The sequence below is a fragment of the Polypterus senegalus genome, chromosome 11, assembly GCF_016835505.1.
Source record: "Polypterus senegalus isolate Bchr_013 chromosome 11, ASM1683550v1, whole genome shotgun sequence".
In the NCBI taxonomy this organism is placed as follows: Eukaryota; Metazoa; Chordata; class Cladistia; order Polypteriformes; family Polypteridae; genus Polypterus; species Polypterus senegalus.
The window spans coordinates 23,669,941-23,687,751 of record NC_053164.1 but is presented as its reverse complement, the minus strand read 5'-3'; the positions used below and the strand labels follow the sequence as shown (position 1 = coordinate 23,687,751).

General features: G+C 39.3%; 1 protein-coding gene across 1 annotated transcript in view; it reads left to right on the top strand.

Moving 5' to 3' along the window:
• LOC120538740 (latent-transforming growth factor beta-binding protein 1-like) overlaps positions 1–17,811 on the top strand; it is a 616,227-nt gene that overhangs the window by 428,799 nt on the left and 169,617 nt on the right. The window contains exon 9 of the mRNA XM_039768171.1: positions 17,222–17,290. Within this exon, the coding sequence (XP_039624105.1) occupies positions 17,222–17,290 (69 nt within the window). The remainder of the gene's footprint in view (positions 1–17,221; positions 17,291–17,811) is intronic.

Genomic DNA, 17,811 nt, shown 5'->3' with positions numbered 1-17,811 from the left:
TTGAAGATGAAACCCCAGTGACCACCAGCATGGCACACACTATGTAGGTCCTCCCACCTTAGTGGAGGTTGTGCCCCCACACCAACAAATGTATTTAAGCCCACATGCCTCTGTGCTGAAGTCAGAAACTATTCAAATAATTTTTTTTTTTTCCCAAGTTCTAATTCAGCCAGCCTGGGAGCGTATAGCATGTATTGCATCTGTTTATGCTCAATAACTATATTACCCCTAAATGACTATGCAACCCCTAAGTCTCATTTTTCTTCCACTGCAGACATGGCAGTGAATTTGTAATTGCTGCTGGAATAGAGCCATTATTTTTTCTCTAACTATTCATTTGACATTTCCATGCCAGTATTGCGGTCCCTCTGTGTGCACTTCAGCTTTGCACGGCTGCTGCCCGGTAGATTTTCTCAAACTGCGTTCATGTTGTACGGTGCATTTTATGGAAATAGATTTCATTTTACAGCAAAGTGCATTTGCTTTACAATCATCTCATTTTATTCCTTTGCATGTGTCTGCTCCATTTCCTGCACTCTTTCCTTTTCCCACACCCCTGGTCATGGTGGGGTGCCATGTTGTATCATTTTCCCTGTCCCTTTGTTGAACTCCACTAGATAAGTCTCAGATCTCACCTTCCTTTTTTATTATTTTAACCTATCAGTTTTCATTAACCAAGCTGTATGTTGCCAATTTATTGCAATTTGGAGGAACACTGCTGTTTATACAGTATTGTGAGCTAACAGCCAATAATGTGCTGCCTTACTGTGCTGTTGCCTGTATGAATACTTCACAGATATGGCGACTTCGCCCACCATCTCTGCTGATTTTTCTCTTTTCTTTCATTCTGTTGTAATCTGTAAAACACGAGTATTCTGTCCAGAGGGCATGAAAGAAATAAAAATGACTAGAAGAAATGTAAATGTAAATGAAGCAAAGGTCTGAACCAGAAGAACATAAAATGTGAGAGATAAATAAAGACAAAAAAGATGCAGAGGTGCAGAGGTCAAGATCAGTAAGAAATAAAAACTGATAAATTAAATTTAAGGGTTTTGGAATCTGAGTGGTCAAATAAGGCAGTGAACCCTAAAACGATCCTCTTATCCTTGGAGTAAACACTGACAGGTTCGTGACCTCTGAAGCCACGCCCCTTTAGCCCAGTTGAACAAATGCAAAATTTCACAGAATCAAGTATTGAATTAAAAAACTACTTTTTCTGATTCCTCAGTGACAAAACCCCCAATATGCAGCTTAATACTAGAGCCAGAAAATAACCTGTCAATAATTTACAAAAAGTCCCAGGATCCTGATAACGAGACATCAGACAGACGAGACCATCTTCTGTTTGCAAGGTCCACACCACCTACGTTCCTTATTTCTCATAGCGGCATTATATGCTTTATGCTGCTGACTGAGTGCTGATTGGTTGTCAGCTCATGCCATTACTACTTAAGACACAGGTGAGTCACATACTAGTGCAGGGGTCCTCAGTCACGGTCCTGGAGAGCCGCAGTGGCTGCAGGTTTTTATTCCACTAGTTTCCTAATTAGAAGACAGTCCAAGCTGAAAATGAAACTTGGTATTGAACTTTTGGCTCGTTAATGCTTGCATTCATCCAAGAGCAATTTTAATTGCACTGTAGAGTTTTCTTCTGTGAGAACATTATCCAAGTGTTTTGTGGACCAGAATAGATTTAAACTTAACGGTCCTTCCAATTCCCCTCTCATTCATTTTTAATCATTTTTTTATCATAAATATTTCAAGGTCCATATGCACAGGTTTAAATGGAAGCACATTAGCTGGAGAGCTGCTGGTTTATTGGTTATCTGCGTCTCATTATTAACTAAAGTCTGGTTAAGAAAACAGGCAACAATTAAAACTTAAATGCAGCTGCTAAAATCTAAAATAGGCAATTAATGGTAACAGGAAAGAGAACTAAAATTAAGCCCAAAAAACATATTGCTTTAGTAGTAAATAAAAGGGTTCTAATTAATAAATTGGTTAAAGTGAAAACCTGCAGCCATAGCAGACCTCCAGGATTGTAATTGAGGACCTCTGATCTACAAAGTAACTAAACTTGTATTTGATGAATGAAAGCACCAACAAGGCATACAGTTAAACATCAACTATCATTAGTTCTAATTAGGACACTGGCTGGAATGAAAACCCACAGCCACTGCGGCCCTCCAGGACCGTGATTGAGGACCCCTGGACTAGTGGGACTGAGTTGCTGCGTATCTCTGACTACATGACAGCAAATCATGGGAGTGCCACAACTGTGTGCCATGACTGCCTCTGACTCACTTAGGTAAAATGTGGCTGAAAATTGTTGGAAAACTTGTGGAATGTGACAGGGCCTTAATTTATGCAGTTTTGAAGTATTATCACATATGACGTCCACAGCACAAGAGTCATGAATTGAGGGACATTATGGGCAAAGATTCTGTTCCTGTCTTTTAATCAGCAATGTCTTGAACGCCATTTTAGTTCCTCAATTGCCACCATTTTGTAATCTTGTCATTTGGTCTACTTCCCTGTTTGTAGGTTGTGGCTTGTGTTTAACTGACACAATGTAATAAAAGGACATTTGGGAAGTGAAATCCTTATTCTCTTTCAAAACACCTTGTGCAGGAAAAAAAAAAAAAAAACTTCTTGCATGTTGCTTACGCTTTTGACATTTTGTTAGTTCTCTCAACCTTGAATCTAGCCTCTTTCCTTTTATTCTCAATCTCTTTTTGTTATCCTACACAAATCTTCTGGTCATGCTCAAAATGTAACTTGCCAGTGCACTGACAGACTGGCTTTGTGGAGGCCTGATGAGGGGTCCCTTTGGGTTTGAAGCGAGGCCGCCTTCAGTCAGCTGATGCCAGTGACTGTAAAAGAGAGGGACAGAAATGTCAGTGAGAGGAAAGATAAGTCAGGGTTTCTGGAGAAACACTGTATTATCGTATTATTTCCCTCTACTTACCTTTTACCTTCTTTTCCTCAATGGTAAGTGTACTCGTCAAGTCCGTTGTCGGGTTGGTCTACTGTTGCACTTTAAGATTTAACACATACATACATAGATATACGCATACACACAGACCCTAACCAAAACAGTGCCCCATGAATGACACACACACACTGATTAACCTCTAGCACTTTAAACCACACAAGCTGCTTTAGGAATAACACAACCTGTCACTTTCTCAATATTTCAAGAGACTTACTTATTATCGGCACGAACAACTTACAATGTTTGAATGATATCTCGGACCTAAATATTACTTTTGGTCTACAAGAATACATTTAAACATACAAAGGCTCAGCACTCTTGACTATAGGCCATTTTTCAGCCAAGAATACCTTACTTTACATACTGTTCCCTACTATTGGGTGGAGCTCTCACCCTCAGCCCTTAATAAACCTCGCAGCACAGAGCGTATAGCAAACCTCCGGCTGCACCAGGTGCTCAAAGAAATCTACCTTATTACTTCAATCACTCTATAGACATTAAGACAAAGCATAGAAAGTTAAAAGCAGCATTGTATTTATTACAGGAATAATAATAATACCACTGGAGCAAAGAATAATAGAAGATAGGACTGATAGAAAAGTCTGGATATATATATTCTGTAGAAAAAGCTTACAAAATGGTAGAGATGACAAGGATGAATGTCGCAGGCGGCTTGTGATTGAGCACTCGTAGTTGTTCATGATACTTTTCAGACGATCAGTGACGCCTTCGTCCCTTCTTCCTCCTCCCTTCTTCCTTACTTCCTTACTATATCTCCCCTCAGATGAGGCATATTTATTCTAAAGCGCTACTGTTGGGCTTTGCAAGATGTGATTGTTAGATATTCTGATTGACTGGCTGTCAATATGATGAATTAATTCACTGTCCGTTTTCCCAAATAATAAAACTTTATGTTCTCTGAGGTGTCGCTATGTCTTCCTTTCCCAGGCTATAAAATAATTAGATTTCCATCCTTTCTCAGGTTATAAAGTAATTGAGCCACCAGCATGTCTTCCTTTCCTTGTTGGAACAGCTGTTTAAAAAGTGAGGTATAAATGGGAAGAAGACATGCTTTGATTTGTCCTGAATGTAGCTCATCTGTTGTCTTGTCTTGAACAGAATATAATGGAAACATAAACCAAAATGTACAGATTTTGCACCCCACAACAAATGCAAACCAGAATTTGCAATTGAATTCATAGAAAAAATAATTTTGAGTCAATTGCAACAGAAATAACGTTTGGGGGTGCAAACAAACAAAAACACAAGGCTACACTGCCATCTTAAGCTATGCATCAGGTCTGGGGTAGAGCTACCTCTTGGGCCAAGCGTTTTGGGGTGTCTCCCCCATTCACTGAGCCTCCTCTCAGCAACTCCTGCTGACATCCAAATGAAACGCCACCTTCCAGGAGCACCTCAAATTTATAGTCCTCTGACTGGATGGGGTTGAGTCAGCTGCCCTCATTGGGCATCATCTCTTTGCTGTGGGAACAGAAAGAGACGATAGAGTTAGCATCAGTGGTATTGCTTACCTTTGACGAGCCCAGAAGTTGACCCTCAGATGAACATGTCTGTCACACTAAAGAACGATTCTCCTCTGAAGTGCCTAGTATTGCCTCTGAGTGGATTCACAGAGTGCTTACCTATCCTAATCAGCTTTAAAGAATGAATAAACGCAAAATCTGATGCCCAGGTTGCCCATAGGCGGCATTACATCCTTTAACCCAGGACATCGATAGTCACAACCAATAATGAACTGAGCAATGAGGACACGTAGCAACAAGCCCAGGTGCAAATGTGCAAAGTGCTTTTTATTTTCACAGTCAAACAAGAGTGCCGTGCAAGTCTTCTTCAAAAAGTAATTCATCCTCAATGAAATGAATGGATAATGATAATAATACATTTTATTTATATAGCACCTTTCCCATGCTCAAGGTGCTCAGAATCCATTGAACAAATAAATAACCCACGAGCAGTTGTGAAATGATCAGACTTGACACACTCAAAAAGGTTTTTGGCAGCCACCTGTATATTATCCCTGGCTGCAGTGGGTTTTGAAAATAAGACTGATGTGTCTTTAATGGAGTCTATATACCTTCTTCTGACGTTATTGCCAGAAATGAAGTTCTTCTAGGTGTCAGAACCAGAAGTGACATCTTTAGGGATGATTCAGATAGGTTCTCCTGTGTCTGGTCTGCAGAGAAAACAGAAGAAGGTTTAGTGCACCCCCCACCCCTAGCCTGGCATGAAATTATCCTCACTTGGTCCATACAACTTCTTCCTACTCGCATGTGTGTGACATAGTTAAAACAGATAGGATCACTCCCTTTAAAAACCATTACGAGCTTCAGTGCTTCCTTGTTGTTCCGCCTCCCTACTGCTCACCCTTCTGATCTGCTCAGCAAGCAAAGACTTCATCTGCCAAGCACGGTGAACCCTTTTAAATGGCTTGTGTCCCCATCAACATCCCTCAGTATCCAAGAGGTCCCTGTGAGCCCTGCTTTCTTCTCTCACTGTCGTCTCTCAGCATCTATCACATTCTCACAGTGGATGGTCGCTTCTCCTCCTCTGCAGTGTTCTGTAGAAACAGTGAAACAGTAGACTCTATTCTGTGGAGGGCCACTGCTCCCTATGGGGTGTCATCCCCATCCACCAAGCCTCCTCCATGTAACACCTGCTCTGCTGTGATCCTGAATGAGTTCTGAACAATTTCTGTCTTCCTTTCTGTCTTGTCTTTTTCCTTGTCAGTGTCTGTCCTGCTCAAGCTCTTTATATCCTCTGTAGGTGCAGATGAGCCCCACTTAATAACCCACAGAATTAACATCAAAGAGGACACCAAGGTGGGCTGATCATGTCTTCATGGAAACACATAAGAGAGATTCAGAGACCACTCCGCTGTGAAAATATTCCCTGCAGTTGAAAACACTCACTGAGCTCAGATATAGCTGGGACAGGCATAATACAAGCAAGCATTGTGAATTTGTCTGCTTTCCCTCTCCACTATTCTAGAGGCCTGCTGTTGTGAGATCAACTTCTGTATAATTCCTCCTAGCTGTAACTGACCCTGATTTCTGAATCAGTGATAGATGGATTGATGTCCCCAGCTCTCAGTCTTACCATGATGCTGTCATCTAATACATCTCCTGTCCTTTGACCTCCAGACCAGGGGCCTCATGTATAAACGGTGCGTACGCACAGAAATGTTGCGTAAGAACTTTTCCACGTTTAAATCGCGATGTATAAAACCTACACTTGGCGTAAAGCCACGCACTTTTCCACGGTACCTCATGCCTTGTCGTACGCAAGTTCTCCGCTCGGTTTTGCAAACTGGCGGCACCCAGCGTCAAAGCAATGGTACTGTTCTTGTGTGATTACTCATTATTTTCATGACGCGGCTTTATAAATACACTGAAACTAACCGCATATTGTTTATTAGTGTAATGCATCTGATTGTAATTAACTCGTAACAATATAATGGTCCAGGGAACAGCCATAGTATTCCAAATACCATAACTGCTTTAGCGTTGTTACTCTCACTTCTTCTTCTTCTTCTTCTTTCAGCTCCTCCCGTTAGGAGTTGCCACAGCGGATCATCTTTTTCCATATTACTCTCACTGCACGACTCGGAGTATTTATATCACTGTATCTGAGTGTGAATCACAGCAGCAGCTGATCGGAAAGAGAATTATCAGTATACAGCTTCAAGGACACGCTGTCTCAGCCACTGCAAAATGTTTTAAAGCCTTTCCTGTACGGACCTCGCGGTTCAAAACAGTTTAATCCCAAGAACTTTAAATGCACTCAATCAATTGCACCTTGTAGAACGGTTTGTACTTATAAGTACAATTACCCACTGTAAACTTGCACTACAGTTATAATATCTCACAACCTGGGCCACTTTATAAAGCGCGTATTTACATATGATGACGATATCATTTTTAAGGTGAAATGCAGCAAAATATGTTTGTTAAATTATACACATAAAACTTTAACTTCATTTAAATAATCTATATTCTTCACTGGGAGTGTCGTGAAGGATAGAATAATTAAACATGTACTACGAAGATATTTCAATGTTCTTTAAACGTTTTGAAGAATCGGCTAAGCTTACAGATGGCTTAACTTCTATTACAGAGCTGATTGTGTGGCGATCGGTTACTTGGGGAAAGAAAAGCAAGGACTCTTGGGGCGGCCACGCTAATAAATATTGAATATAAAACAGAAAGAGAAAATAACAACACAGCTAAAAGCCCAGCGACAACTTTCGACAAAAGATAAATGCTTGTCATGAGCACGAGGCTCATGAAACACATTTTAATAACGTGCTTTAGCTCCTATCATCATGAAAATGACATCACGTATACATCTCAGTATTTTAGTTATTCAGAGAGCTGTAATATCACAAATGTAATGGACTCTGTGTCCAGTTGGAGGAAGAGAGCCAGTTTAAGAAGCAAGTAGTGATTCACACACATAGATCACATACGAGTAGAAGATCAAATACAAAACAAAGCATTTAACGTGCTACTTTAATTACGATGTGATTTTAGAAACTGGTTAATTAAACGATTTTAAGATGAAGTTTATGATGTTCTATTTTAATGACAAAATAAACTACGTGATTAAAATGGAAAATTCGAGATTAAAGTTGACATTTCGTGCTTTTTCCCCACCGTGTGCCTTTTTCTCTGTACCCTAATAAGCTTTCATATGACACTCACAGTGGGCTTACAACTCTTCTTTTCACGGCGACTTTGATATGTGACTTCTTTTTTATTTCCGGCACTGTGTAATTTTGTGAATGTGAGCTTTCAAGTTTCTCCAACACGCTATGTCACTCGATCAACTTCATTTTGTTGATTATACTACGGTTTATTTGAACAAATAGTATGTTTTTCCTTTGCCTCCACTTGGTATTCGCTGAAATTCTTATATTTTCCCCGTGCTTTTCCCATTGTCTTTTCACAGAAGGCTGTGCTTAAGGGCGATTTATATTGATTTGCATATTCAAAGAGGCGTAATTCTGGGAGGATTTGGGGCGTTACACGAGCGTTAGTTTTCACGCTGATCGGGATTTATGTAACGAAAGAACGTGGAAGTTGGAGTACGCACAGATTCCTGCATCTGGATTTTTCTGTGAGTAAGCACATTTCGGCTTTTGTGCTTACGCCATGTTATAGTGCGAGTTCTACGCACGGCGTTATACATGAGGCCCCAGAAGAATGAGGACAAGAAAATCACTGACATCACTTCCGGTCCTGGAAACTTGCACCTGCCTTTTCCTGCCAGCAAATTTAAATGAGTCATCACCAAGATGGCAGCCAAAAGAATTGTGTCTGGAAAGACATCTCTATATGAAGGCTGTCACTGTGTTTTCCTAAAACTTGTTCAATTTTACAAAGTTCAACATAGATAGATAGATAGATAGATAGACTCTTTGCCATTGGTGAAAATGCATGCAAAATCCTCTCAGTTTGAAAGTAACAAAGTTGTTACCATTTCCATTTATAGGTTTCCAAGTGATTTCTTGCTGATGTTGTCACTTTGCACAGTTTTGAGTCATTCCATAATATTTAGGTGTCCAAGGCTAAAAATGAATGCTTCTATAGTCAAGCAGTTGTTACTGGATAGACAAATTGAGATCAAAGTAAAAAATAAAACACCTCTAAAAATAAAAATGTCCAATGCTATAGTATTGCTTTACTTAATATCTTTCATAGAAAGAAAGGTTAAGCTCAAGCTAGTTTTTATTCCAAATCTCAATTGTGCGTGCCAGTGTTGTAGAATAATGAATTAATAATTCATTGTTAATGTATTTAAGGATGTTTTCAGAATGCAGTGTTTCTGTCTTACTTGAGTGTAAAATTTAAGATGTTGATATAGTAAAGAGTATGCAATGACTGGTAGGTCCTTCTTATAAGGTATACTTTCATGTTTCGGGCCTCCCATTATGTATTCAAACTTAACATTTTTATTTCCTACATGTAATACTTTACATTTACTGACATTAAACTTCATCTGCCACATACTGTATCTGCCCAAGCCTGTCTGCTGTCCAAGTCCCTCTGTAATGATTCAACAGATTCAGGACTATCTGCCAATCCACCTTGCTTGGTACCATCTGCAAATTTAACCAGCATGATCCTTATATTCTTCCCCAGATCACTTTTTTATATTAAAAAGAGCAGTGGCCCCAGCACCGATCCCTAAGAAACGTCACTTGTAACATCTCCTAGTTCTGAAAATGTTCAGTTCACCATAACCCTTGGCTTCCTGTGTTTTGGCCAATTTGAAATCTACCTGGACACTGCACCCTGAATTCCCACTACTTTCAGTTTGATCACGAACCTCTCATGAAGTATCTTATTAAAAGCCTTTTTAAAATCAAGATAAATAATATCTCTTATTGATTGATTCTGTTTCTTTTAAAGAATTGTAGTATAATAGTAAAATGTGATCTTCCCTGTCTAAACTCATTCTGACTCTTCACTAATATCCCTGTTCTTGCCACATTATGCTTATTGTTTTTCCATCATAATTGCTTCAGTTAATTTACCTATGATATATGTTAATCTCATTGGCCTACAGTTAGTTGGATTACCTATTTATATAATAGGTTAACATTTTCTACCTTCCAATCTGTGGGAATTTCCCTAGTACACAGTCAGATCTGAAAAACACAAGTGCAGGTTTCATATCTATACTCACTAACCTCCTTATGCACTCTGTGATAAATGTCATCTGGTCCTGGAGTTTGGTTTGATTTCTGCCTATTTAATCTACGCAGCACTTCTCCCTCTACAGTTTTCCATTCTCATTGTACCTTTTTACTAGTCCTAGCAACTGCTGGGATGTTATCAATGTCTTCAAAATTCAAACAAACTGGATTACAGGACTATTTCCTTTTTACTGTTAGCATATTATATTTTCCCATTACTGTTCCCGATACACTTCACCTCCTCCTTGACCGTTCTTTTATTGCCAAAACACTGAAAGAATCTCTTTAGGTCATCAGTATGCAAGTATTTTATTTTCAAGAACACAAGGGCAAAGTGTCCTGTTAGAATTTCAAAGACGCAGTCTAAACCAGAAGGAATCACTCATATTAGGTCGAGAGCTTTTTCCATGCTCTCTCATAGGATGTCATCACTGAGGTAATTAATGTTCTGTTTTCCTCACGGCCACCTGTTGCTCTGAAGGCACACACAGTTTTCACTAGAAGGCCGATGCGCAGCTTTTTGCTAACAGTGTGTCCTTTTTAGTAATTGGAGTGAGGAAGATTAAGTTCACCATATACACTGGATTTATATTTGACACATTTTAAAATGCATATGCAGTTCATATCTAAGTAAACATTATTGTATTTGATGCTTTCTGGCACTTTTGCCTATTTTTTTTTTTAATTCAGTTATAATTCACATAACTGGTGAAACTTCCCATTTAATGATGGTTGTAGTTAACAGGTTTGAAAATAAAATCCTTAATAATGTACTTCATAGGACGGAAAGTTATAAACGAGTAGTAACCAAAAAGCTTGCAAAGATACATTTTAATATGAGCTGTGTAGACATTCTACTGTATTTAATTTTTGTGCATTTTTTATGGGGAATAACATTTTAAATGGATAATGTCCAGTTTTATATTTTTAACTAAGTGTGCTAGCCTTCTAAGGCGGTTTGAAATCTAAGTAGCTAATGTAGACCTCAGCATTAACTTTTGCAGTGCACAATCTATTAAAATGTATTTTGTAATGCATGTATCATTCCAACAGATGGCATATCAGAAACATTTGCAGCAATAAAATGCATTATTCCGAATGTTTGTGAAACACCATCTGTTGAAATGATATTTACATGTATTCATTTGGCAGATGTTTTTATCCAAAGTGACTTACAATATTTGAGATATAATTGGTTATATATATTTTTTTCTTTTTCCAGTTGGAGTACAGGCAGGTGAAGTGACTTGAGTAGGGTCACACAGTGTCAGTGGTGGGACTTGAAGCCACAACCTCAGAGTTTGAAGTCCAAAGCCTTAACCACTGCACCACGTGACGAATACACTGGTTAGGTCTCTGGCATATACTATTTGGTATGGGATTCATAAAAGCAGTGTTAATGTCTGTGATGCACCATCTATTGGAATGACAGAGACATAGCAATTGGACAGGCACTTATTTGTCCTTTTATTAAGGGCAATATTAAGTCTTATAAATAAAAGGCAACTTACAAAAAGATTTCTATTTTTTGAATATGTGAATGGTTAACAATGCTGTATATTAAATCATAAAATATTTAAACATATTTTAACGTAAAATTTGTACAGTTGAATGTCACGTAACTAAGTGGTCTTAACAGCAATAAGAAAAGGAGCCTTTTTAAGACGTATTAAAACAGATTTAGGGAGTGCCCAGAGATGAACGAGTGTCCATTTTAAAGTTGCTCTGAAAAACTCCAACTCCCATGATCCTCTAGTGGGTTAAGCAGACCTGGGAGAAAGGAATTTATTGGTAAAATGGCTTCCACCTCCATAAAACATGATCGATAAAAGGTAAAACTAATCATTTTGGAAAGCTTGTCAATGAGATATCTGTTGAATTTTTGACACTTATAGAATGCAGACATAACTCTAAATGTAATGATTTATTGGAAAACAGCCATTGACAAATAAAACTAAGAAATAATTGTATGTGTTATACTGGTATGATCAGGTATGATGTAGTGAACAACAACAGCATTTATTTCTGTAGCAAATTTTGCATACAGACAATGTAGCTCAAAGTGCCTTGCAAGATGTCAAAGATGTGACTGCATACATGATCTGTTATTTGCACAGAGCCTTTTGTAAATATCGCTGCTAACAGATAATAAGGCATCTGATTATAATTAACCTGTAACAATATAATAGTCCATGGAATGGCCAAACTATTCCAAATACTATAGCTGCTTTAGCGTTGTTACTCTCAATGCACCACTCAGAGTATTTTTCCCACTGTATCTGAGTGGGGAATCACAGCTCTACAGCAGCTGATCGGAAAGAGAATTATCGGTATACAGCATCAAGCACACCCTGCCTCAGCCATACGCTTCAGAGCCTTTCCTGTAGGGATCTCGCGGTTCAAAAACAGTTTCATCCCAAAAACTATAAACTCACTCAATCAGCCCATCAAGTTCTCCCGGTAGAACTGTTTGTACTTATAAGTACAATTACCTCACTGTAAACTTGTGATACAGTTATAGTATTGCACAACCTGAGCCACTTTATACGTAAAGCGCGTATTTACATATGATGACGACTGGCTTCTAAGTCGATTTAGATTTCCAAGCACTATCTTCTTGGAGCTCTTGATATAATATTTAAGATGAAATGCAGCAAAGTATGTTTATTACATTATACGGATAAAATTTTAACATAATTTAAATTGTCTGTATTGTTAATAATTAAACATCTGAGAACACGGTGGACAGCGATAGCAACGAGCTGGCACCCCATTCAGGGATTGCTCCTTCCTCGCGCTGTATTCTTGCTGGGACTGGCACAACCCTGGATGGGTAGAATAATTAAACATGTACTACAAAGATATTTCAATGTTCCTTAAAAGTTTTGAAGATTCGGCATTCGGCATAAGATGGCTTAATATATTTTACAGAGCTGATTGTTTGGCGATTAGTTACTTGGAGAAAGAAAAATAAGGACAGGATTTGGGGGTTAGTACGTTTGAAAGAGACAGCACTACTGCAATAAATTATGTCTTTGAAGGTCGTGCGACTTGCGTGAGGCAGGAACAATCTCTGGACGGGATGCCAGTTCATCACTATCACTGTGCTACCGTGTTCCCATGTTTATTACGTGGTTTAATTAATTTCATCATGAAAATGATATCAAGTATACATCTCAGTATTTAAATTATTCAGAGAGCTGTAATATCATGAATGTAATGGATTCTGTGTCCTGTTGGAGGAAGAGAAAGCCCGTTTAAGAAGCACATAGTAATTCACACACATAGAGCACATAGAAGAACACATAGAATACAAAGCATTTAACTTTAGTTATGATGGAATTTGAGAAACTAGTAAATTAAATGATTTTAAGATGAAGTTAATGACGTTCTACTTTAATGACAAAATAAGCAATGTGATTAAAGTGGAAATTTCAAGATTAAAGTTCTGTGCTTTTTTTCCTCACTGTGTCTCTATTTTTTTTCTCTGTACCCAAATATGCTTTCATATGACACTCAGACAGTGGGCTACAACTCACCTCTTCACGGCGACTTTGACATCTGACAGCTTCTCTTTTACTTTGCGCACTGTGCGACTTTGTGAACTTGAGCTTTCAAGTTTCTCCGACACTCTATGTCATTCGATCAACTTCCTTTTGTTGTTTATACCACTGTTTAAACTAACAAATAGTACGTTTTTTTCCTTGCCTCCACTTGGTATTTACTAGAATTCTTCTGTTTTCCCACGTGCTTTTGCCATTGTCTTCACAGAATGCTGAACTTAAGAGCTATTTATATTGATTTGCATATTCAAAGAGGCGTAATTCTGGGAGGAGTCGGGGTAGGACAGCAGGCATGTACACGTGCGTTACATTTCACGCCGACTAGGATTTATGTAGTGAAAGAATGTGGAAGCTGGAGTACACACAGATTTATACATCTGGATTTTTTTGTGCCTACGCACATGTCCACTTTTGTCTGTACGGTAGGGCTGTTCGATATAACGATATATATCGGATGACAATATGAAAACGTCTATCGCTGCACATTACGCTATCGTTTGTTTTGTGGTGTTGCAAAATAAACTGTTTACGGCAATATTTTTTTCATTGTTTTAATGGCCACAGACACATGATGCAGACACACTGAAGACGAGGCAACACCAGGTAGCTCCACACAGAAGGACCTTGTTCCTAATTGAGGGGCTACCTCTGTAGTATGGAGATGGTTTGGATTTGAAGAGTCTGACATGGACCAGAAAACGGTACTGTGCAAATTATGCTGCAAACTGATCGCTACCACAGACTCCAACACGACAAACCTCTTCTACCACCTCCGCAAAAAGCACGTGAGCGAGCATGCAGAGAGTTTACAACTGAGAGGCAGGCCACGTAGGATATTACAGTTGTAAAGGTACTATTTAAACGAGCATGTTAAAAGCTTGGAAGATTAATTGCTACCAAAACAATTTGCTTAAGGCATAATTTTCCCTGCAGCGTTTGCTGTCAGCGTTAATCTTGTTAAAATTACGTTTATGCCACAACTGCATTAACACGGCAAATCTCCGTTAACGAGTTACCACGGATCACCCCGTGCTTGGGGCTGGATGGCATCAACATGTTAGCGCCGTCCAGTCCCACGCACGGGGCGATCAGCTGTAACTCATTAACGGAGATTTGCAACACTACGATGTGCAAATTAACATTTTACTATAATGCAGCCTAAAAAATATTATATTTAATATTATATATTTAATATATTTTTGTCGTAAGCCTTATTGCTGCTACAGTTTGAAGTACAATGTTTACATTTGGTTTTGACAGTTAATGTTAGACTTGTATTTGTTTTGTTTAAAGGGTTTATTGGCCTTATATAGTTTAGTTGTTAGTGCTTTGATCCTTTTATATTTAATATATACATTTAGTTCACATTTTGTTTATGTCAGGCATTTTATATAGCAGTATTTTATATTGGGCCTTTAGTAATTTGTTTTTGAAAAGTGTTTTATATTTGATACATTAACATTTTATGTTTACATTCTAAGTCAAACTTTTGCTCAAATGTTCTAAATAAAAGAACAGAAATAATTACAAGTTGAGTACTTCTCATTTTTGATTTTTTTAATTTAAATGAAAAAAGGAGTGGTGATTATATAAACTATTCACTGAATACAAAGAAAATGTACTATATCGTGATATCAGGATATGAAATGAAATATCGGGATATAAGATTTTGGTCATATCGCACAGCCCTACTGTACGCCATGTTTTAGTGTAAATTCTATGCATGAGGCCCCTAGTCTCCCTAAACCATGTTGAAAAATGTGTTATGGTCTGATAAGATTAAGTTTGAACTTTTTGGCCATAATTCCAAAAGATACGTTTGGCACAGAAACACTACATCACAGCATCAAAAAGACACCATAATTCATGCATGATGGGGACAGGATCATACTTTGAAGCAGCTTTCTTCAGTTGGGACTGGCACTTTAGTCAAGGAAAAGAAAATCATGAAGCTCCAAATATCAATCCATTTTGGTGCAAAATCTTAAGGTGTCTGCTATGAAGTTGAAGGTAAAGATGAATTTTAATGTTCAGCACAACAACAGCACAAAAGCATACATCAATTCACCAAAGGAATGGCTGCACCACAAGAAGATTCGATGTTCTAGAATGGTCCAGCCAGAGCCCTGATGTGAATCCACATAAGAATCAGAAGGGTGGCCTGAAGATGTCTGTGCACAGGGATATGCCCTTGTAGTCTGATGGATCTGGAATATTTTTACAAGGAACCATGGGAAAATATTACCAAGATGAGCCAAGCTGGTAAACTAAAAGAACGTAGGGCTGTAATAAAATCAAAACAAAGTATTACTTTAAGGATTGGTGCACACTTATGCCATCAGGTTTTTGTAAGTTGCTTTTTTCTCACTTAACGGTTACTGATTTGTTTTCACTCTCTTTGTATACTGAGGTTGGGTGCAGGAATGACAGCTCCAATACTAAGAGAAATTTTGGGGAGCCAGCCAGGTCATTCCATTTATTGCCTGGAGACAAAGCAAAACAAAACAAAAAAACAACTTCTTTGGTGTGCCTCACGTTATGTGGGATAATTAAGGCAAAATGATGAGGATGTTGGGCTGGATAGCTAAGTTGTATTACTAGCGGAGCTCCTTCTGGTGAGTCACTCGAGCCAGTGATGATGCCTCCTTCTGGAACGCCTGGGATTTATGGTGCCTGGACTAGAAGGGGCGGAGTCAGTTGCCCTCACTGGTTGGCTCTGTGTTCTCTGGAGGAAGAAGGAGATGACAGTGTTAGTAGCAGCACCCCCTTTTGTCTCGACGGGTTATTACATACCTCAGTTGAGCCTGTGAGGAGGTCCTCCAACATGACAATACATTAAACTTTCACAATAAAGGTGGAAAAAGACATGATTTCTCTTGGTTTTGTTCTTTTTTAATATATAACAAAAAAAAAAACTTCCATGTTAACTTTTTATATGCACTGTATCCATTTATATACACAATAAACAACCTTGCATTTGTCAGTATGAATGGCTGCTGAGTAGCATTATGACATGTGGATTAGCATCTGGGTGAGTGCTAATGGTCCTGAATGGACGATAGAGCGCAACTCATTAATGATACTGAGGCAGCATTTCTCAGGTGTTACCACTTTGACACTTTAATGAGAAAAGGGTGGGCTTAGGTACAGTGCCTTTCAAAACAAATTATAGCCCTTGTGGTGGATGGCTGGGGGTGGTACCCAGCCAGGACGCCCATGAGGACCGGAGGAGGGCTTATGCCTCCTCCAGACCATGAGGGGGCGACCACCCTGGTTGCATTGGGGGCCATGGGTGCAGAGCTTGGAAACTTAACCCTGTAGGGGCCCGTGGCCACCGCCAAGGGGTGCCCCAGTGCCTGAAGAACCCTGGACCTCAGTACTTCCGCCACACCAGGAAGTGCTGGGGGAAAGAGGAGCAGGGACACCCGGAGTGCTTCCGGGGATGCAGCCGGCACTTCTGCCACACGGGGGGTGTCCGTGGAAGATTGCCGGAACCCACCTGGAGCACATCCGGGTGATAATAAAAAGGGCCACCTCCCTTCATTCGGGACAAGAGTCTGGTGGAAGAGGACTGGAGTCTGTAGAGAGGAGCTGGGGTGGCCAGAAGGAAGGCACTGGAGAGTGAGGCCTGGACTGTGGGGGATCGGTGCTGGAGGCACTGGGTTGTGCACTAACAGAACTGTAAATATTTTATATAATAAATATGAGTGTGTTGGGTGCTAAACCATTGTCCGCCTGTCTGTGTCCGGGTCACGTTCCACACCCTATACATTTTTTTGAAATGTTTCTTCATTACAAATATTTGCACATTCTTCTAGCAATTCTTGGAATGAATTATGTTAAAAGCTGTAGGCTGTAACTGTCAGTGATGCCCCTGTCATTCAGTGGTGGGCCATACATGTTATTAAGACATCTTGATTTATGTTAAGTTTACTTACTTTGTAGGTAATGGCTCCAGGGGAGATGCTGGCTGTCCAAGAGGCTTCAGGAGAATCAATGGCACACAATGTGTGGGTAAGTTATTGCAACATCTGTTTTGTTTGGTTTTTTTCTTCACCTTCATCATGTCAAAGATGCCTTCTTCCAATCCTTAATTTTTGATTAGTGAGTATACAAAAATATTACTAATTCATTATGAATATATAAACGAAAAACCTGTGTGTATATGTGTGTGTGTGGGTGTGTATAGAGCAGTCCGCTCTGCTCACACTCAACCACTGCCACTAGATGGCGCATGCTTGTACTTTTAAATTTTCTCAGCACTTGCATGCACCTCACTTCTCACTATGAAAGACCTGTGTGCAGCAAATGCTGCCATACAATAATGACGTAGTGCTAATGACACAGATGAAGAGACACGGCGTCGAAAGGAAGCAATCGCTGCGGGTCAACAACATGCAAGTGCAACACCTCAGCAATGGAGGGCAAGGCTTGAGGTTTTCTCTTAAAACATTGTCTGGAGGTATTTTCTCGAGACAAAGATTAATAGGACTCACATGCCACCAATATGGCCAAGATATGGTATCATCGGTGTC